At 38.6% G+C, this 21,931-nt stretch overlaps 1 protein-coding gene across 1 annotated transcript in view; it reads left to right on the top strand.

Moving 5' to 3' along the window:
- pigk (phosphatidylinositol glycan anchor biosynthesis, class K) overlaps nt 1–21,931 on the top strand; it is a 54,987-nt gene that overhangs the window by 2,827 nt on the left and 30,229 nt on the right. The window contains exons 5-9 of the mRNA XM_038291944.1: nt 732–843; nt 8,328–8,424; nt 9,974–10,091; nt 12,020–12,130; nt 14,084–14,256. Of these exons, the coding sequence (XP_038147872.1) occupies nt 732–843; nt 8,328–8,424; nt 9,974–10,091; nt 12,020–12,130; nt 14,084–14,256 (611 nt within the window). The remainder of the gene's footprint in view (nt 1–731; nt 844–8,327; nt 8,425–9,973; nt 10,092–12,019; nt 12,131–14,083; nt 14,257–21,931) is intronic.

Raw genomic sequence — 21,931 nt, 5'->3', positions numbered from 1 at the left:
GGGTTGTGCATGAGCTTTTTTTTTTTTAAGTGGAGAGGGCAGGTCTTTAAAGAAAAAAATCGAGGATTTAAGAAAATCCTCCATTATACCTCTAAGCCAAAAAATACTTAGAACCCGCTGTTTTAGATGGAAATACAATTCAGTTTTTTTTTCATGGTATAATTAGACTGTCCATAATTGAAGCAGTTTAATATTTGCAGATTATCTTTTTTTTTTACTTATTAAAAATTAAGCATATTAAATTAAGTATATTGTGATTTATTTTAATGGCGGGAGGAAATTTGCCTCTTTAGAGGAGTTAGACAACGCGCAAAAATGGCTAAAATGGCAGACATTGGTTCTGAAGTTTTAGCCTCAAACAGTTATTAAAATAATAATGTTTCATGATTGAGATGTGAGCTGATATACATGTGTTGTTAATGTTTGCTTAAAGCTTTAGATCAAGGGTCTTTAATGCTGGTCCACGAGGTGCAATGTCCTTCATCTTTTTAGATGTGTCTTTTCACACACACTTGAATCAAATAGCCAACCTGCCTCCTCAGTTTAGTTCTCCAGAGTTTTACTAATGACCGGATTATTTGACTCTGGTATGTTGAAGTAGAGACACATCTTAATGGTGCAAGACACTGGACCTAGAGGACTTGACTTAAAGACCCCCGGCTTTAGATGTTTACCAAAATGGAATGAACAATCTAAAATACAGCTTAAAATCAGCTTCCTGTTTGTTTCAGGTGACTGTAGAGAACTTTCTGCGGGTTTTGACTGGACGGCTTCCTCCCAGCACCCCTCGCTCCAAACGCCTCCTGTCTGACGACCGAAGCAACATCCTCATATACCTCACTGGTATTTCATTATCTCTACTTATGTTTTGAATAAATTATATGAAAAACATAGAATAGAAAATGGTTACTTCAAGAATGGGGAAAAAATTAAATGACTTGATGCAATCAGCTGGTTTTCCTTATATAGAAAATCAATTGAATGCATCATGTCATTGACTTTGCAGGATACACTCCTCCTGGATGAGCATGTAGATCAGATATTCACTTGCTTTTGGTTATTCATTCTTCAGCAATCCCTCACACCGAGCATGCAAGCAGTGACAGTGAAGAAGAAAAACCCAATCAGGAACGGACAGTTGAAGCTAGTATGATAAGAACAAGCAGAGTAAACAAATATTACTACTAACAAATAATACTACTGAATTGTAAAATAGAGATAGAATAAAACAGAATGATGTAAGGTGGTCCCTATGTCCTCCAGCACTCTAAGCCTATATCAACAGAACTATAAAGATAGCTCAGGATAACATGGGACATTCTAACTATAAGCTATATTGAATAGAAAAGCTTTAAGCTTTGCCTTAGATACTGTGTCTGCCTCACGGACTAAAACTGGTCCTTGGCATTAGAAGAGCCTGATAACTAAAAGATGTGGCTCCTCTTCTACTTTTAGAAAGTTTAGAAACAACAAGTAAACCTGCAGATTGAGAGCAAAGCGCTCAGTTAGCAACATAAGGAACAATAAGATCTCTGATATAAGACGGGACTTGGTTATTTAGGACTTTATATGTGAGAAATAGGATTTTAAATTCCATTCTTGATCTGACAGGGCGCCAATGAAGAGAAGATAAGATGGGAGAAATATGATCTCGTTTTTAAATTTTCATTAAACTGTGGCTTCAGCATTTTGGGTCCGCTGGAGGCTTTTAGCTTCAGTTTGTTGACTTTCTGATTGTAAAGAATTAAAATAGTCCTGCCTTAAAGTAACAAATACATGGACTAATTTCTCAGCATCACCCCAGGATAAGATATTTGTAATTTTTGCATTATTCCGGAGATGAAAGAAGGAAATTGTCGAAACCGCTTTATGTGATTTAAATGACAGGTTCTGATCAATGTTCCCTCTAATTTCCCCCCCTGAGTTCACCAACGATCACTGCGTGCAACATCAGATTTTCATGCTGAGGCCACACTCTAATATTCAACGGGATCATAACTATTTACATTGCTTAATAATAGAATGACAGATTACAGCAGTTAACTTTAAATTTAAGTGATTTTGACCAATAAAAAAAAGTTGTTCATAAGGTCTGTAGTATGCTATGTGCAAGAGTCCTACTTTGGACAGGGTGAGGGTCCTGCTCTTGAAGAGATGAGCAGTTACACCTTTCACATATAACGTTTTGTTCACATTAAAATGCTAATATTTTGCACAATGAAATGTGTTCTGAAGCTTCTGATGCAGTTTAAATTCCTGTAACTCTTTGTAATTTTTTTTATTAAACAGGTTTTAAGCATTTCTACAAACATTAATTATATAATACTAAAAGCATTTCATGATTAAAAGCCATAAATAAAAAAATTTATTTATGTCACTAGAATATGAACAAATCAGACTTAAATTTTATATATTTTTAACTTCTGTCCTTCTTACTTCTCCACTGGTTGTTCAAAAATGCCACTTTAAGAGCTTTCAGGATGTTTTTTGTTTGTTTTTTATAGGATTCATTACATGAAGTTTTCTTCAGAATCGCCACTGGATGCTTGAAATTTAGCACAGATTTCCACCTGCTGTGAGATCCCCTTTAGCTTTCACATCTACAGTCAGGAAAATAAGTAATTGAATACCCTACTATTTTGCAAGTTCTCTCACTTATAAATAATGGAGGGATATGGAAATGTCATCATAGGTCCATGTCCATTGTGAGAGACATAAAAAAAAAATCCAGAAATCACATACCGTATTTTCACGACCATAAGGCGCACCGTACTAAAAGGCGCAGTCCCAGTTATGTGTCCCATTTCTGTATTTAACACACACATAAGGCGCACCGGACTATAGGGCGCGTTTTTTATATACAGGTACATGTCCTCTACTACCTTTAAATACCTCTACTGCGTATTTAAAAATACAGCGGGCCCAAACCTGAGTATGATTGTGCTTTATTCATGTATTTATTACAAAGTATTAATCAAACCTGGCAGCTGGCCGTGAGACAGACACATCGCAGATGACAGAGCTGTGATCACTCCTAAATTAACTTAAAATCTTGAAACCTGCCGACGGAATATGTTTGGTTTTATTACCGGTATCCTGGTGCCTGCAGTTTAAATTATTTAGATGAAAAACACCTGCCAGCCACCGCGGTGAACCCGGAGGCTTCCCGGCCCAGAGGCTGCTGTTGAAGGGATTTCTACTGTCGGTGTACCGCTGGTATGTGGGGGTCTGAGCGCCTCCGACAGAAATAGATAATCTGGATGAACTGACTGCAATTATGAAGTTTTCAGGTGGACTTTCTCACTTAAAAACATATTAAAACTACTTTATTCCCACTGATCACAGCAAATATAGCTGCAAGATTTAGATTATTTAGATGAAAAAACACCTGCCAGCTACCGCGGTGAAGAGGAGGAGACCCGCCCAGAGGCTGCTGTTGAATTAAGTTTTCAGGTAGAAAAATAGAGCGGGAGCAAAACTGAATATGTTTGTGCTTTATTCAAGTATTTATTACAAAGTATTAATCAAACCCATCAAAGTCATCATCCTCTGTTTCTGAATTAAACAGCTGCGCTAAATCAGACATGCCAATATCCCCTTCTTCAGAGTCACTTTCCGTGCAGCGCGGCTCCTCAGAAATAATGCCGGCTTTTGTGAAAGCTTGAACAACAGAGCCAGCAGACACGTTAGTCCAAGCATCTACAATCCGTCCGCAAACTGTGGTGTTAATTGCCCGGTGCTGCCTTCCACTTTTCCTGAAACTGTGGTCTCCGTCTGTCATCCATCGCTCCCACGCCACTCGCAGCCTTACTTTGAACGGCCGGTTCACACCGATGTCGAGCGGTTGAAGTTCCTTTGTCAGACCCCCTGGGATAACAGCGTTCATTTGATTCACCTTTTTTTCACATCGGCTGTGAGGTGGGCACGCAGTCACAGATTAACAGCGATGGTGATGCGTGGAAAAAAACCACCTGGTGTCCTCACATACACCTGCCTCAGCCGTGCTTTCATCATCTCCTCATCCATCCAGCCTTTTTCATTTGCCTTAATATCATATGTCATCAGAGCGATGTGTCTGTCTCGCTGTCAGCTCCCAGATCAGCTTCTCTGATTGGTTGATGCGGCGCGTCCAGCAGCAAAACTTAAATTTTTCCATCTGGAGCAGCAGCAGCGCGTTGGCAGATGCTTAAACGCTCCCGACGCGCTGTGCCTGCTGCTCAAAACGCGCTGCGGGACCTTTTGCTGCGTCTATACGCGCGTCAACCATTGACTTTGCATGTAAACACGCTGCTTCTGCTGCACCTGCTGGGTCCGGTTCACACAGATGTCGAGAGGTTGAATAACAGCAAGCACAGCTTAATTTGTTTCACCATGTTTTTCACATCAGCTGTGAGATGGGCACGCATGGAGTCACAGTTTATCAGCGATGGTGATGAGTGGAAAAAAAAACACCTGGTCTCCTTACATTCAGCCACTCTTTCATCATCTCCTCAATGAGGTGGTCTCAAAAGTCGCAGTTACAACACACATAGGGCGCACCGCACCAAAGGGCGCACCGCACATTTTGAGGGAAAAAAAGACGTTTAAGTGCACCTTATAGTCGTGAAAATACGGTATATATATTTTTTAACTATTGTATGATACAGCTGCAAATAAGTTTTTGGACACCTGAGAAAATCAAAGTTAATATTTGTACAGTAGCCTTTGTTTGTAATTACAGAAATTAAACGTTTCCTGTAGTTTTTCACCAGGTTTGCACACACTGAAGGAGGGATTTTGGCCCACTCCTCCTCACAGATCTTCTCTAGATCAGTCAGGTTTCCGGGCTGTCACTGATAAACACTGAGTTTAAGCTCCCTCAAAAGACTCTCTATTGGGTTTAGGTCTGTAGACTGCCTGGGCCACACCAGAACCTTGATATGCTTCTTATAGAGCCACTCCTTGGTTATCCTGGCTGTGTGCTTCAGGTCATTATGTTGGAACACCCAGCCTCGACCCATCTTCAGTGCTCTAATGGAGGGGAGGAGGTTGTTTCCCAAAATCTCTCTATACATGGCCCGTATAGAGATATATATCTCTATACATCATCCTCTCCATAATACGGTGCAGTCACCATGTCCCATGTGCAGAAAAATACCCCTAAAGCATGATGCTATCACCCCCATGCTTCACAGTAGGGATGGTGTTCTTGGGATGGTACTCATCATTCTTCTTCCTCCAAACACGGTCAGTGCAATTATGACCAAAGGTTCCTTTTTGGTACTTCTCCTCCACATCGAGAGGAGTCAGTTGAGGTGGCTCGGACATCTTCTTCGGATGTCCCCTGGACGCCTCCCTCGGGAGGTGTTCCAGGCACGTCCCACTGGGAGGAGGCCCAGGGGACGACCCAGGACACGCTGGAGAGACTACGTCTCTCGGCTGGCCTGGGAGCGCCTAGGGCTTCCCCAGCAGAGCTGGAGGAGGTGTCTGCGGAGAGGGAAGTCTGGGAGTCTCTGCTTAGTCTGCTGCCCCCGCGACCCGGTTCTGGATAAAGCAGGAGACGACGAGTACGAGTATGAGTACGGGTTCCATTTTGGTCTCATCTGGCCACATGAATTTCTCCCATGATTTCTCTGGATCATCAAATGATCATTGGCAAACTTAAAACAGGCCTTGACATGTGCTGATTTGAGAAGGGAAACCTTCCGTGCCATGTATGATTTCAAACCATGATGTCTTAGTGTGTCACCAACAGTACCCTTGGAAACCGTGGTCCAAACTCTTGACACATCATTGACCAGCTCCTCTTGTGTAGTTCTGGGCTGATTTCTCACCTTTCTTAGGATCAATGAGACTCCACGAGGTGAGATCTTACATGAAGCCGCAGTCCGAGGGAGATTGACAGTCCTGTTTAGCTTCTTCCATTTTCTACTGAATACTCCCAACAGGGGACCTTTTTCACCAAGCTGTTATGCAATTTCCCTGTAGCCCTCTCAAGCCATGTGGAGGTGTACAATTTTGTCTCTAGTGTCTTTGGACAGCTCTTTGGTCTTGACCATGTTAGTAGTTAGATTCTCACTGATAGGATGGGGTAAACAGGTGTCCTTATGCAGCTTTCGACATCAAACAGGTGCATCTAATGTAGGATGATAACTGGAGTTGAGGTGGAAATTTTTGAAGGCAGACTAACAGGTCTTTGAGGGTCAGAATTCTAGTTGATAGACAGGTGTTCAAATATATATTTGCAGCTGTGTCATACAAATGGTTAGTTAAAAATCATATATTGCGATGTCTAGATTTTAAAAAATATTATTTCTCTCACAGTGGACATGCACCTACGATGACAATCTCAAAACCCTCAATGATTTCTAAGTGGAAGAACTTGCAAAATAGCAGGGTGTTCAAATACTTATTTCCTCACAGTAAGTGCTGCAGCACCACATCTGAGAATGTGCTGATTGACCCGTTTCAGTTTTTTTGCTTCATCCTGTATACTTAAATTTAGCCAAAAAAAAAAAAGTCATACGAAGCACTGTGCTGTGAAATGAACAAGTGTCCCTTAAACTGCATGCATGTTGGATTGCACGGCAGTTACATGCCTTAACTCAGTGTTTCCCAACCTTTTTGACATATGTACCCCCTTTGGCATTTTGTCTCACCACGAGTCGTCCTCTCAGTCAAAAGTCTTGATGATTGTCCAAAAATGGAATGTATAATATCCGAAATAAAAACTATTTAACTTTACGCTGCTTTCCATCTAAAAAAAAATTATTAAATAATGTTGCCTGGAATTCAGTAAGGAATCGACTTAAAAACAAAATAAAATCATATTATAAATCTATTTATAAAACTGGAGCTCCTCTGATTAACTCCCTTACAATCACATTTAAAATTGATGAATTTGGAACAAAACACAGAACATAAATTATAGTTTAATTAACTATATAAATTAATTAGTTTTACTCTGTTTTCATCAAGACACCTCAGCAGGTTTGATGAGCTCCGTTAGCTCAGTGTGAAAAACAGCCAGACTGTTCTCTACATGCAGTCTGTTCCTCTGCTTGGTTCTGATGTGTGTCAAAACTCAAGATGAACTCAAACATGTAAGAAAAATGTAATTATTGATTGATAAAAGCTTGTTTAATTTTTCAATTGGGCCCTAACAAAGCAAAACAAATCCCAGCTCTATTTTATTTTACTGCCTAAGAAATGAAATATTCTCAGGTACCCCTTGCAATGCACTCGCAGACCACTAGGGGTACGCGTACCCCAGGTTGGGGAAACACTGCCTTAACTCTTAACTCTGTTTTATCCTAACTTGATACATCTATGGTCAATAATCAACAGGTCAAATCCTATAAAATCTGTTCTTTTCCTGTGATCTATTAATTACCTTAAATCTGAGAACTCCCACTTTTATTGAGAGCACTGAATGTGTCAACATATGGGGTGATCCCTTGAGAAATTAAATGATATTCCTTCACATTCTGTTGCATTTAAAATTATGAATTCTGTCCAACAATCCACATTACACTCTCTCATGTGAGGGCAAAAAGGAGAAAACTGAATCAACATTAGAATGTGGACTTCTAAAGTCAAATAAAACAGGAAATTGGTGACAGCCAGGAAAAGCCAGATTTGTTTTTAACTTAATACTTAAAACCTGTAAACGTTCTTCAAGTTTCTTTAAGATTTCAGTATGTAATGATTGAAGTTTTTCCGTGCCCTTTTCCACATTAACACTTGTTTTTCTTTGATGTACATTAAAGTAAATTTTCTGCCAATATGCTAAATGGCTTTTAGTTATCATGCAAAGTCAATGAAGCACAGCAGAGCTGGAAAAGGAGACTGCTTTGCATTATTTGGAGGAAAGCTTCAATTAGTCCAGACATGTAATTGGCTGGCCTTTTAGATGGGATACATTACAGGTATTGTGGGGGATGTCTTGTCTGCTCTTTCCTAAAAGGTTATTTTCCATTTAGTCAGAATTAATTTGGGTTTATAAAGACAGCAGAGGTTAACTTGATGCTGGGTAAACAGGTCCTCACATCAGTACAAAAACTCTGGTGCTATGTTGCATTGTTGTGTCTAGGTCTTGTCGAACTATGTTTTTTTTTTTCTTTAGATGCATTTTAACAAATTAAAATGTTTAGTTTTGGATAAAGTTTTAAACAAATTAGAGAACTAAAGTTAGATATCTATTATGTAATACTAAGTGCCTCTGCTGGCTGTGGGAACTGATTGTTTTTCATTTAGAAAAAAAAAACAGTTTACTCACATGGTTCATAAAGATGTTTTTTTTTTTTTTTATAAAATCATTTTTTTTTGGGATGTGCTTCCATCACTAGGCCATGGCGGTAACGGCTTCCTGAAGTTCCAGGACTCTGAGGAAATCAGCAATGTGGAGTTGGCTGATGCCTTTGAGCAAATGTGGCAGAAAAGAAGGTAAATTAGCAAACGAGCAACACAAGCGGTGTTTAAATGAATGAATAAATAAATAAAGTCGCTTAAGCTCTGATTTTCTGTTGAGGTTTTATTACAATGTAAAACTTGCCAATCCTCCATCTTTTTGCTTAAAGTTGTCGTCACCTACAGTATCACCTTGATTTTCATTAACATGAAGAGTTGCTTATTTTGCCTGAGAAAACTTAGAGTAACCCTCTAGTACAAAGTTTGTTCTGAGTCTTATTCCCTAAATCAACCTTTTAGTCTTTTTTGGGGGGGGCAAAAAGTAGTTTAGTACTTCCACACTTTACAGCAACATATCTAAAATGCATTCAAGTTTGAAATATTTGAACCGGGAGTACATAGTAGATAAAGTCTTTATTCCCCTTTATATTAAAATGGATCAGAGTATCATATTGTACATTTTATTTGATGTATTTAAAAATGGTTTCAGCATGCAGTCATTTGTGTTTCGTTTCTGTGACCTTACCAATCAACATCAAGGCCCCATTAAAACAGCTAAGAACAGCCTTTTAAACCATGTTTAGTTCAATACAACAAACATTAGCCATGGTATATGGTGCAGTTGAACCAAAAAAAATAGTGCAACGCATCAATAATACTGCTGGTTTCTAACCTATTTCCTCGAGAGTTTGTATACGCTCTGTGTATACAAAATGACAATAAAAGTTGTCTAAGTTGCTGAGGAGTATGTTTTTTTTATGTAATTTTAAAAGTGCTTATAAATGTAATATGCTGTTGAGAAGTGTAAACTGAGCTAATTTATTCTAATTTGACTGGAGAAAAATAACAGCTTTAAATCTGCTGTTTTAATTGAGTAATAAATCATGCTTTATTTTTTTTCCCCTGCTCAGATGATCTCATAACACTGGAAAGGCTTATATGAATCTAAATGATTTAGTGGGTTAATTTAGCTTTATTGTTCTTACTGGATTTGTAATTGGGTAAGCAGGATCAGAAAACAGGCTGATGCCTTTTAGTCTGATTAAAAAAAATAAAAAATAAAAATTCGACATGTTCAGGTCTTAGACCTATTTCACTTCCAAATCACACATTTTTTTTTTTGGTAATAGGACTGCATTATAGCGGTCTAACTAAAATCAATAAATCAGAAGTCATTCCTGCATTAAGCTTTTCTCTGCCTCAGTGGAGATTAGCCCAAGCAGCTTTGATGCTGCTGTGATAATTGCACTCTTTAGCTGCTTAATTACTGCCACCTTCTTTTACTGACCTCAAACCAGCTTGATTCAGTCCGCTTGATTCTATTATTCATGTTTGATTGAAGGGGAAAAGGTTTTTTCTTAGGAGAAGAAGAGCAGAAGGAAGGGGGTGAAATGGCGTGTAGGCGTTTTGGCAGGACTGAATGGTGCTGAAGCTTTTACTCGGTGGCCATGGTAACGGCTACGTGAAGGCTTCTGTGATAAGTCTTATTTTTTATTGGAGCAAAGGACTGGTGTAAGGCCAGCTGTGTACTTTCTGATTGGGTTTTATTAGAAAATAAGTTAGATAGTTTTATGTCTCTGTGCAGGTACAATGAGCTGCTCTTCATCATCGACACCTGTCAGGGTGCCTCCATGTATGAGAGGTTTTACTCCCCAAACATAATGGCTTTGGCCAGCAGTCAGGTCGGGGAAGACTCTCTGTCGGTGAGTTATGTTATGGCGCACATTGTTGAATTAAATAGTCCAACAGATTTTGTCAGGTTTTCTACTCCATCTATATTTTTCTTTTATTTAATCAGAAAAAGAAAAATCTAATTGAGATTAAAAGCCTCTTTTTCAAGGGTTTCCTGGCCAAGAGGCTGCAAATGACTTAAAATGACAGGTACATAAGAAATACATATCAAGTAAAATATTTTCAGATAACTGAGCCTGTCTTAATTGCTTTTTTCTTTTCCTTTTTGTGTACGTGTCCTGTCATAGTATTACAATCATTCTCTATAATGAGGCTGGTTGGTTACACCTATAAGGGAAGATTTCCTCCACAAATAGGCTGCCTTGTTGAGATATCTTTACTGCATGATATACTTCACTCAATGAAAGCTAGAGCCAGCATCAACGTACAACATTGGTGTAAAAGAGTGTATGTGTGAAAATAAGTGTTTTCTTTAATTGGGTTTACTTATATACCCAATGTGTAGAGAGTTATTTAGTTTTTGTTTGGAGAGACAGACGATTATAAAAGGTCTGCAATACACAGCACTAAGAAACAGAAAAGCAGAGGTTGCTCCAGAAGGCCGCAGCAGTCCCAGGCAGATGCAACCTTGGTGCAAAAATATAAACTGCAAAGTGGTTGGGTGTCAGTAAAGAATGGGAGCAGCAGCAGCCTTCAGGTTGAAAAGGCCCAGAGTAAGATAAAGTGCACAGTCCCCTCGGTGAAGCCACATCTCCAATAGCATGCAGACCAGAACCCAACCTAAATTGCAGTTGTGATTACATTTTGAAAGGTTACGTTTGGCTCATTGGTTTCATTGTTTTCGTGGCCTTGAACACTTTTTTTGTTCAGAGTTTTTTTTATCGCATGATAATACTCTCACTCTTCTCTTCTGTGTGGTAACAAACCTCCTTGAAGCCTGCTACCATCTAAAGGTTTACAGTAAGAATATTGGCTTCTTACTCTTAAAGCTGAAGTCTGTAAGTTTTTAAAAATCACTTTTTTTTCGTATTGGCTAAAACTGTCCCTATGCCCAGACAGCAGTACATGTGATATGTAACCTGTGAAAAAAACTGCTTCAATTGGTACCGCCTACTGCCTGTATTTCAATCAGGAAAGAATAATTCGGGACGAGTCAAAACAACCAATCACAGCCAGAGGAGCGTCTGATGGAGTGTCAATCACAGCTCACACACGCTGAATCCCCCCCCCCCCCCCCCCCCCCTTCTGGTCGCATGCGGTAGCCGCGCAGATGCTGTGAGAGGGGTGGAGCTTGGAGGTGGGGCATGAGTGAAGCAGAGAGGGTGGGGGAGTGGCGTGAAACCTGTTTTTCTTCAAATTTTCAGTCGAAGTCTGCTCTCTCCTCAATGTTACAGACTGCAGCTTTAAGTATAATGTGAAAAAAAACATAGTCCATCTGCGATTGGGAGATTTTTTTAAGATTGTTATTATATTACAGATACAGTTTTAGTTACAAGACAGTTGAATTCATTAACTGTAAATGAACATATAAGAAAAAAAATGCAAAGAGAAAGTGCATTGCAGTTGTAATATAAAGACAGTCGAAGAAACGTTGGGCTACAAAAGTAATCTGTTACAGTTAATGGTGTAAACGGGATAGTTGAAGGCAACATCAACAAATGGGTTTTAAACCTTGATTTAGAGGGTTTTAAGGTGGCTAAACTTTTAGTTTTCTGGGGGTTGGTTCCATATAAGTGGCACATTAGAACTAAATGCTTCTCCAAATTTGGTTCTGTGTAATGGAGAGTTGAAGGAACCAGAAAACATACAGCAAGCAATGATTTCACTTACTAACTTGTTGCTAAATAAAGAGAACTTTGGAGAAAAATCTATACGCAACAGAGTTGTCCAACAAGTTCTGGAAATCTTATACAATTTTTTTACCCTGTCTCCACTTCAGCACCAGCCAGATCTGGCCATAGGAGTCCATTTAATGGACCGTTACACCTTCTACCTGCTGGAGTTCCTGGAAGACATCCACCCTGCGAGCAAAGCAAACATGAACGATCTGGTGAGGCTTTGTTTCATGTTTTATGAGAAGCTGCTGCCGATTTTTTCTCTCATCTGAAATCATATAGTCCAAAAGTACCTGTTAGGGTGCCTCCATGTATGAGAGGTTTTACTCCCGAAACATCATGGCTTTGGCCTGCAGTCTGGTCGGGGTATTCCTCTGAGCAGCAATTCCTCAAATTCTAAGCTTCATATTTATTGAAGCTTACAATTTAGTATTTAATGAAAGGGGATATTTGTTTGATACATCTTAAAACTTCAAACCTAAAGGGACTTTTTTTTTAAACTTGACTTAACATGAGGAAAGGTGAGGATTTTGCTGTACTTCGTCATCTGAGAATAATTTATTGCTTCAGCTGTTTTTAATTTCAAGCAGTTAGTTGAGGAATCGGAAATCTGATATGTAAATGTTAAAAAATGTTTTTTTTGTTGTTGGCCTTCACCTTATAGTCTTTTATAGCCTCTAATAATCTTTTTTCCCAGGATTTGCCCTGTTTATACCTCAGTCGATCTTACCAGCAACTCTGAGCAGCTTTCCTGTCTATGTTGAAGAATCTAATTTCCACAGCATGATGCTGCCACTACCATATACCAACATGTGAATATTGTGTTTCTTATGATGTGCATTGCACATTTAAAAAGGCAAAGAAAGCTAGATTTTAATGTGTCACCCGACCAGGCCATCTTCTTCCATGTTTGCTATGTCCCTTACATTGTGGGAAACCGCTAACACGACTCTACTGTTGATCTTTGCGTTCTTGCAACAGGGTCACATTTAAAACATGCGAGGGACTGACCTATCAAGATTGATGTTGGTGTAAAGCCATCTCTTATTTTGCTGAGGGAGCGAAGAGTTTCAAAATAATGTCAGGAAACAGTTGTTGCGCAGGAAGCAATTACCAAATTAAACGTTGATCCTCAAAGTAGGGAAAATGATGTTAAAATTTAACTTGTAACAATTTTCTGCTGATGTATCTCGTAAATGTATGACGTAACGAGCACAGATTGGCATCTGATACGGAGAAAACTCTTGTTGTGGAGGATAGATGTCTGCTTGACTCTGCTAAACTTTTGTTGTTCTTAATCTATGTTAGTGGAACCGAATCTCTCTGTTCATTCCAATAAGAGTCAGATGAAAGCGACAGAGGTCTCCCAGGACTTGTGCACACTTGAAACAGAATGATTAAGAAGGTGTGGTCTGTTTGTGTTTGACATCTGACTACACTCTCAGGGCCTCGGCTCGGCCTCAGCAGTGCCTCCCCTTTCATCTTTTGGACTCCTGCCAGGATCTATCGAGCCAAGGGACCACTAGAAGTTTTATCTCAAAATATGGTAGTTACTCTGTGTACCCCAGCTAATGCTAATTATACGTTCCAGTTGATGCACTCTTTGTTCTGGTGCTTTTTTGGGATTAAAGACCAATACCATGGATTTTCTCGACTAGCTTATTAGGTTTTTAAAACCAGCCTGAAAAGCTTTGCTTTTTGAAAGAACCGGCTTTCGCATTCACTGTAAGGCTTTAGTGATGGATTTTCAAGTCCTGTTTGACTAACAGAGGTAATGTTCAGGTCAGGGTAATGATTTTATGTCACCTTTCAAATAGACGGATAAATTGCTCAATTCACTTACGGAGGGGGAAAAAAACCTCCAGGATGTTGTTTTTTTTCTTTCTTTTTCATACACAACACAAGCACCAAAGTATTGGCAAATAATTTACTGAAAAATCAAATTATTTTTTAAACAGAATTGCCCCATACATTGTCATAAATATAGTGAACTGCTTTGCAGATCTCCTCTGATGTTGCTTTTTGTCATACCTGAATGCTGAATGACAACAAAGAAATTGTAATATTGCATAAAGATAAAAGGAGTAAAAGCAATAAGCAGTTTTATTCTAATGGCAAAGATTAATGTCTGTAAATTTTTATTATTGTGTTTTTTTTTTCCTCCTTAGTTTAAAGTTTGCCCCTCAAGTCAGTGCGTGTCCACTCCGGGTCATCGCACTGACTTGTTCCAGAGGGATCCGGGAAGCGTCCTCATCACAGACTTTTTCGGTAGCGTCCGCAAGGTTGAGATCACCACTGAAGCCGTAAACTTAACAGACCCTATTAAGCAAGTTGAGGAGAGGTAAGCTGATTTTATTCACTTATATTATACTGATGATTTTTACAGTTTTTAATTTTTTTACCTTTTCTTTCACTCTTTCTGGGAAATAAGGACAATCAGCATGGAATTAAAAAAATAATAGTTCTAACCTATATATGCTGCAATTTGATAACCTTCTCTTTCTACATTAGAAACATTGATGAAGGACCATCTGGTTTTAGATCATGCAACTTGGTTTTTATGCATAATTAAAAAAAAAATTTAAATTGTGCCTCCATCCTGAGCACTGACCACTATACTGCTTACTCAAAATTCTCTGATAACTCTGATAAAACTGTGCTCCTGCTCCACTACTTCTTGTTCGGCTTCATGTCTGCACGCTTGTTTAACTTATGCCAATAAACCACACCAACTAGCCAAAGACAGGCCTTTTTCATCCAGTCAAAGCAATCCCTGCAATAACTGCATGGATGAAAACAACCAATCACAACCAGTAAATCAAAAATACTGGATCTAGAGTGGCATCAGGCCAAGTGCATGTAGTGATGGAGTGAGGCAGGGGTGACAGAGCAGCATTCGTCAGCACACGCCACACATGTTTTGAACTAGCTGGTTTAGGAGTTTATACACCGCACACCGGTCTTTCTTTGTGCTTAGACCGGTAATTGCTTCCTGAGGTTGGTGGTAGAAAAAATAAGCCATAGATTTGCAGCACCAGTATGTCGTGGCTCTCAGCAATAATCTAAGCAATGCCTAGAAGGGGGATATATTCCCAAAAGCACAGAGTTTTGAATTGTAATCAGTTAGCCGGCTGATGAGATTCATTCATTCATTTTTAAATACTGTGAAGTATCGTTTGCACTGTTCTCAAAATTGTCTTCATCCGATTCGGCTGGTTGATGTAAATCATGAGGTAAATCTGATCTGAGGACAGCCCCAGATTCCTAAATCATCAGCAGCTCATTTTGGGTAAATTCATAACATGACACATTTGTTCGTCGTTCTGAGCTTTGGTCAGTAAAATGAATGTTACGAGCTCATCCTATCTCTGCTGTCAGTGGGAAAACACCAGCTGCAGCAAATAATCCCATACAAGATTTTATAAGAGCTTGGCTTTTTCAGATTAAATATAAATCTAAAAAAACTCAGTTTTTATTTCAAAGTTTTATGTTGATGTTTTCCTACATTTAGGACTACATGTGTTTTTGATTCTGTTGATTAAAGAGATCCACAATAATCCATATTTGTTCTGCTAATTGAATTTAAATTTTGAATTCATTTTATTCATTCTATACTCTTTCCACTACCCTGGAAGAAAAAAGATTAAAGTATACTTTTAATTAACTTCTGACCGCCTAATTTAGATTGCAGGGTGATAGTTCTAATAAAAACACTAACTTGTATGAAAATCACTCTTAACTTTTCCGAGCTTCTGGAATTGGGGACAACTTGGATAAAAGCCCCATTTAGGCCATCCTGTTAGTGTTTTAATTGAATTGCCTGGGGCCAAATTCATTTAATGTTTCTCTCCACACTTAACAAGTCTTTGATTTCAATTCAGGACCGGCTTTGTGTCTGTATTGATTTCTCCACTAATGATGCGTTGAGTGGCCTCTTTCCAGAAGGATAAACTTTTCAAAGGGGTCAAGTATGACTGCTGGATGTTTAATACGACTCTTGATTTCACTAACCAATGATTGGAGGTTCTTGGGTAATAATGCATTTAGATCAGCCTTTTTTAATCCGTAAAAGCACTCTGACCAGAATAAAGCTTATGATGGGAAACCTTACCTTGTCTTTCTCCAGTTGTTTTTTTCAGTCCTCTTAAAGTGGCTATGAGTGATGGGATTATGTGCCCTCTAGTGGTGAATCTGCCTAACTTTTTGATCCAGTGTAGAAGCTGTGATAAGCAGTTTAGGCCACTAGATGGCTGTAGAGAGCTTTCCAGAGTGAAAACCTTTTTCTTTTCTCCTCTAAAGAACACCTGTTTTACATTTAGCACAGGGAAAGAGTTCCAATAATTCATTCACTGATATATTACTGCATAGAATGATGGATGCAGGCATATATAAGGCATATATTTGTACCAATTAGTTTGGAGAGAAGTCTTTATAATTTCTAAAATAAATGCTTTAATAACAAACTTTAAACGTTTAATTAGACCACCACAGGGTATTAAGGATTATAATTTGCAGAGCCACTAATTAAAGGCAAATTGCAATGTAATTTTTAGTCAATGACTGTTTTGGCCCCAGGCAGGTTAGCCATTGCATGACCCCCCCCCCCCCCCCCCCCCCCATTACTTTATTATTGATTAAGCCTGATGCATTAGGTCTTCTACAGCAAACACTCATGGTGCAGCTTGTTACCAAGCTGGCAGCTGGTCTCATTCAGTCAAACAGAGACACGCTTATTTCATTCCTGATGCAAGATTTCAGCAACCCTCTAAATCATTTGATGCTCTACAGAGCGAAGTTTCCAGCAGCACGCGAAGACCAGTAGGGTCTGCCCCCTCTCTGTTTCCAAGAACTGTTACTTTTCATGTTTTCATTCAGGTGACTCTTTGCTGTTTAAAGCATCTGGATGGCATCTGCTCCATGTTTGCAGTGTCTGTAAAAGGATTTGTTTTTTGAAAGATGCGAAACTGTTGGTGTTCTGCTGGCACAAACAGGTTTTGAATTTATTTGTTGTTGTCCAGCAGCTGGTAATCAAGCTTTTTATTTTTTTTTATGCAGGTGCTTCAATAAATAAAACAATTACTGCTGAGTGGTCTGTCAACCTATTGGGTATGTAAATGGTAGCCTAGCACTCATCTGAAAAATTACAAGTGGAAGCCAAATCTGCAGATGAAAGTACAGTCAAGCCCAGCATTACATCCCCAACAGACTTTATTCAGCAGCATATTTAATAGGCTTATCTCAAAAGTTTGCTAAACAATTTATCTTTGTGTTGTTTATTTGTTAAAAGTAAGTTTTTTTTTTTTTTGTTTTTTTTTTTTTATTTCCTACCTGATTTTGTGTTTTCAATATATGGAATATGAGTGTTAGAGAATATATGGAGGTAGCAAAAGATTAGCCTAATGGAAAGGTCTTCTGACCTCAATCAGATTCAAATCAGGACTCTAGAGGGGTCGCTCCAACATCAGAAGCCTGAATGAATTCATTTGTAGTAATAAATCAAAATTGGTTCACATCTATGCCAGACCATTCTTCTCGTTTAGAAAATGTGATTTATTGAAAAAATATATTCATTTTTAATTGATATACTTGCAATTGATGATACTTGTTATAGGACTTAGAGTACCCATGTCTGTCTGAGAGTAGCTACGAGATGCGTCCTTTATTTTATTTATTTCCGCCTTTCAGTGGAATGAAAAACATCACATGCTGTTCACCTCATTAATTTGGTTGAATTAAAGCTGCCCTCTAAATGGGGAAAGAGGAGGGAGCCTTGCAAATGAGCAGAGCTGATACACTTTCTTTCTATACAGGTTTCATCTGTACATTTTAGAACATTGCATTTCACTGTAGATTTGCAGACCTTTCCTGACCCAACCCTTCGCCCCAAACAGACTAAAAAATTCTGTTCTAGAATGGTGCTTTTTTTCCCTCTTCCCTAAAAACGGAACGGAGCGGAGCCACTGTCATTAGAAGCTACTGACACTGAAAGCTAAAAAATCCTTTTCTGTGCCAGGGTGAGAATTCCTGTCCTTATTTTTCTTTTAATCGAAAATTAAATTAATTACACTGCCTTAACTATTTAAGTAATTACTGAATAGCCCAAATTATAGCAAACCTTACTTTTTGGCCTTTAAATAAGCCAAGCTATTAAAAAAATTGAAGCAAATTTTCCCTGTAATTTCTCTTTGTTATGATTTTATGGGAACTCAAAATATTCAATTTGATTAGAGAAAGATCATCAAAACAATTGAGTCTCCAACTTGAAGGTAAATTAACCTGGACATTTCAAATATATGTGCAGAACAGGGGACCGTCTGCCTCTGTCTCAATCTTTCCTGTCTTCCTCTGTCACAACAACCCTCTTTAAACTTCTTTACTGCTTCCCTGAGGCTTTGTTGTCATTCTCTTTTCCTTCTTACCCAGGGTCATTTCATCATGCGTTGTCCAATATATTCACTTTCCCCATTATGCCAAAGTCCAAACTATCTCCGCTTTGTCGATATCTCTCCTCTTGCCACTCGCTTTGGCTATTCCTGAGTCTAAATCAGCACCGTGGAATGAATGCTCGTCTTAGGTTTCATTCTCTAAAACATGTTATGTCATTAACAGGGAGACTTCCTCTGTTTATAATCACAACTTGACATTTTTTTGGTACAAGGAAAAGAGGACAGTTTGATCCAAGTGACTTAATAAAAAAGTAAAATGGAAAAATATAGAAATCAAAGGGTTTATGATTTGTTTGTTTTTGTCATATTGTGTCATTTAGCTAAACTATCTGGATATTTTGCTGTTATTCTTTTCAGAGAGGTGAACGAGTACAGTTTCGACCACTGCATTAGGTGTTCTATATAAGGGTGTTCTTATTGCATCACAGTCCCTTCTGTGTATACATGAAGTTACATTTCAACAGTCATGTTTCTGTCACTTTCCATGCATTTTTTATCCTTCACCAATAATATAGCTGAGACCATTTCCATTAACAAGAAAGGTCAAATCAGCCCCACACAAACACTTCCACTTTAATTTCCTACAAACATGACTTTCTTGCTAAAGCCACTATAACTCTTAGCATTCTGAGAAATTCTGACCAAGTTCAATTAATTATGACTCAGCCACTTCCTGATGGTGGATAAATTATATTGAATTCACAGAAACCTATTGTCTTATACCAGGCTATAAACAGATCAAATAAGTGCATAGCACGTGAGTGGCTGAATTAGTCATTAAATGACAAAAACTGGAAAAAAGTTGAAGTGACCATCAGCCCTTAATGAGCCTTCTGGCTAAATACAAAAGCCTAATTTTTTATAAGGATATTCTTTAATTCTATTAAATGTTTTGTGTATTTATGGCCTTGGAATTGGACTCTGACACACTTCAATTAATGGTGCACAGGCCTTTATACTGAGATCCGGTGAGAGTTATAAGACGCAAATGGTATCCTCATCATTTTCTGTAGGACAGGGTTTCTTTGGAATGGGAATAATGGCAGTTTTTATATATTTTTTTCCAAAGGGCATGAACCAGATGGGGAATAAGCAGACCTTTGAAACATAGGGCACCACACTAGGGTGCGCTCTGCAGCAAAGGTCTTCAGTAGAAAAGGCACATATGCTATCAGGGCCATGCAGATTTCCTTTTTCCAAACATGACTGAAAAGTGACTGGATTCTTAGGGGATATGATACTTTGATCAGGAGTCAGTTGATATTGACTACAGTGCATCACTGTATATATTATGCACAATTATTGTTGAGTCCTGGAAACGGGACACACAAGAGTGTGCAATGGTTTATGTAAGCGCGGCATCAATGAGAGGATTAAACTGGCTGAGCAGCCAGGCACCAAGTGGGCCACCTACATTGGCATTCTAGGCGCTTAAGAAAACAATCGATTTTCAAAAGATGTGATATTTCTTTTGGGTGATATTGGTACTCATTCAAAACATGGACTAAATGTAAAAAAATATCTATATACACACAACCCTTAAACCACTTGACACTAGTTAGCAGCTCACCACCAACAATTCAGCTACTCTGCACATTGCACCCTCAGCAGATGGGCAGTAAAATATTGTGAGTCTTCCCAGAGCTATAGGTATATTATAAAAATCTCCATATATAATTCTTTCACTTTATCAGGATATGTCTGAATTATTGTGGTACCTGTGTGCATTTATTTGTTAGCAAATTCTTGCCAAATTACACCCCCATTATGCTGTAACTTAAGTTATGGGAAATTGGATGAGTTCCTTGTCCTTGTTAAAGTCTCTGTGGTGATTTGTTTTGGAGCACTTTAATTGCTTGTGATGTGGTATTTGTGTCATTGTTATTGAACACGCCCCTTCTTTCCCTCCAACTTAACGTTCGTTCCGACCATATGAGGATGGACCATTTATCCCTAGATGTTTTCTTGGGGTCTATTTAGCTGTGTAACATAGATTTGCGTCATCTTAGGATCGGCACTGTAAGATGAAAGGGGCAGCGTCTCTAGTAGGAGATGGATAGATTCCGATTGGTGTCTGCATGCTCATACCTGTCCCATTACACCCAAATTCCCCAAAAACAAATCCTCTACACATTGTTTTCAGGTACTTCAGTAAACAGTACAGATCTTGCATTTTCCAAATGTATGGGAGAGTGTCTTTACCATCCGACTCAAAAGAACAAATTGAAAAACATACATCTATTAATTTACACTCTTAAAGATTTGTGTTTAGTGCACTTTATATATTTTAATTTGTATTTTTTTTAATGCGGGTACAACTTTTTAGTGTTTTTCTTAATTTCTGTTTTATTACTTTTTAAAAGTGCAAATCTTTAGCCATTTTTTCCATGTTTTGCTAAAGTAATATCGGAAATGGTGTCTATAAAGTTTCTCTGATCTTCTATTGACAATTAACAGGATTAGCTAAAGCAATCACAAAAACCAGAATATTTCCCTTTTTTATTTTTTCAGAATTAATCAGCAATACTGACAGAAGCTGCTTTAAGACCTTTTCCAACAAATCAGGATGATCTGTTGAAGTAATCACCAAGAAATTGCTGATTTTTCTTGCTTTCTGATTTTTCTGACCCCTGACCAGATGCTTTTGCTTTTTAAAATTCACATTATTTGAATGACTAGGAAATGGGTTAAAGAGAGCCCCACATAGAGAGGATTACATATAGCTGACACAGCCAGGTTTTTAATAAATGTAGTGCTGCTTCAGTCTACTTTTGTAAACCTGTTCAGCCACACAGACAAGAAAAGAGTGCACATCTCTCATTTTCTAGCTGAGGCACATTTCTGGATCCTGTTACTCAAATGGGTCTTCCATTAACTGAATGACACTTAGTGGTATTAAGCCTATGTCCATTTGAACATCCTCTTCACAGCTATTTGCTTCAAGCTACAGGAGATATTTTATTGCAACACATTTTCCTACTGGTTTCAGAGTGCCCAGAATAATTACAGGTATCCAGTAACGCCTAAATTCCGTCTCCATTGAATCATAATGTAGTGCTAATATGGTTTGCGACCTGCAGCTTTATAGTGAGTGTACAAACACCGCTTAGGCTTTTAGTGGGGCAGATGGTACAAAGAAATTAGTTAGGCCTAAAGATGGCAGCTGGAGTCGGCAGCAGTAGCAAAGCTGGAGGCAGCCACATCTATTAGGATCATTTACAAGGATGGAGAAATCCTTCCCAGAAATATCTTCATGCAGAATAAAGTGAACAATAGACTTCCCTGAATTAGACCTCATATCTTGTAGCCAAGTTAAAAGGGGATTGGCAAAGCGCCTGCAATATTTTTAAAGGCAGAAAGCTCTTTGAGCTCATAGAGGGCTCAGCCGGGGATCCCTGTCTTGCTTGCTGGCTCATCCCATTTTCTGTCTGTCAGAGACTGAACAGACATAAGGGGGGGGGGGGGGGGCATCAAAGGGGAGTAAATAAAAGGAGAGGGCAAAATGCTGAGAGAAAGTTGTTGTGGAATAATATCTCTGGATTAAGGAAAGACACAAAAAGAAGAGACAAA

This window comes from Cyprinodon tularosa, unplaced genomic scaffold (assembly GCF_016077235.1).
Source record: "Cyprinodon tularosa strain WSP-4 unplaced genomic scaffold, ASM1607723v1 ctg304, whole genome shotgun sequence".
NCBI classification, from domain to species: domain Eukaryota; kingdom Metazoa; phylum Chordata; class Actinopteri; order Cyprinodontiformes; family Cyprinodontidae; genus Cyprinodon; species Cyprinodon tularosa.
Note: the sequence above shows the minus strand (reverse complement) of the source record. Positions and strands in the feature narration are given on the sequence as shown.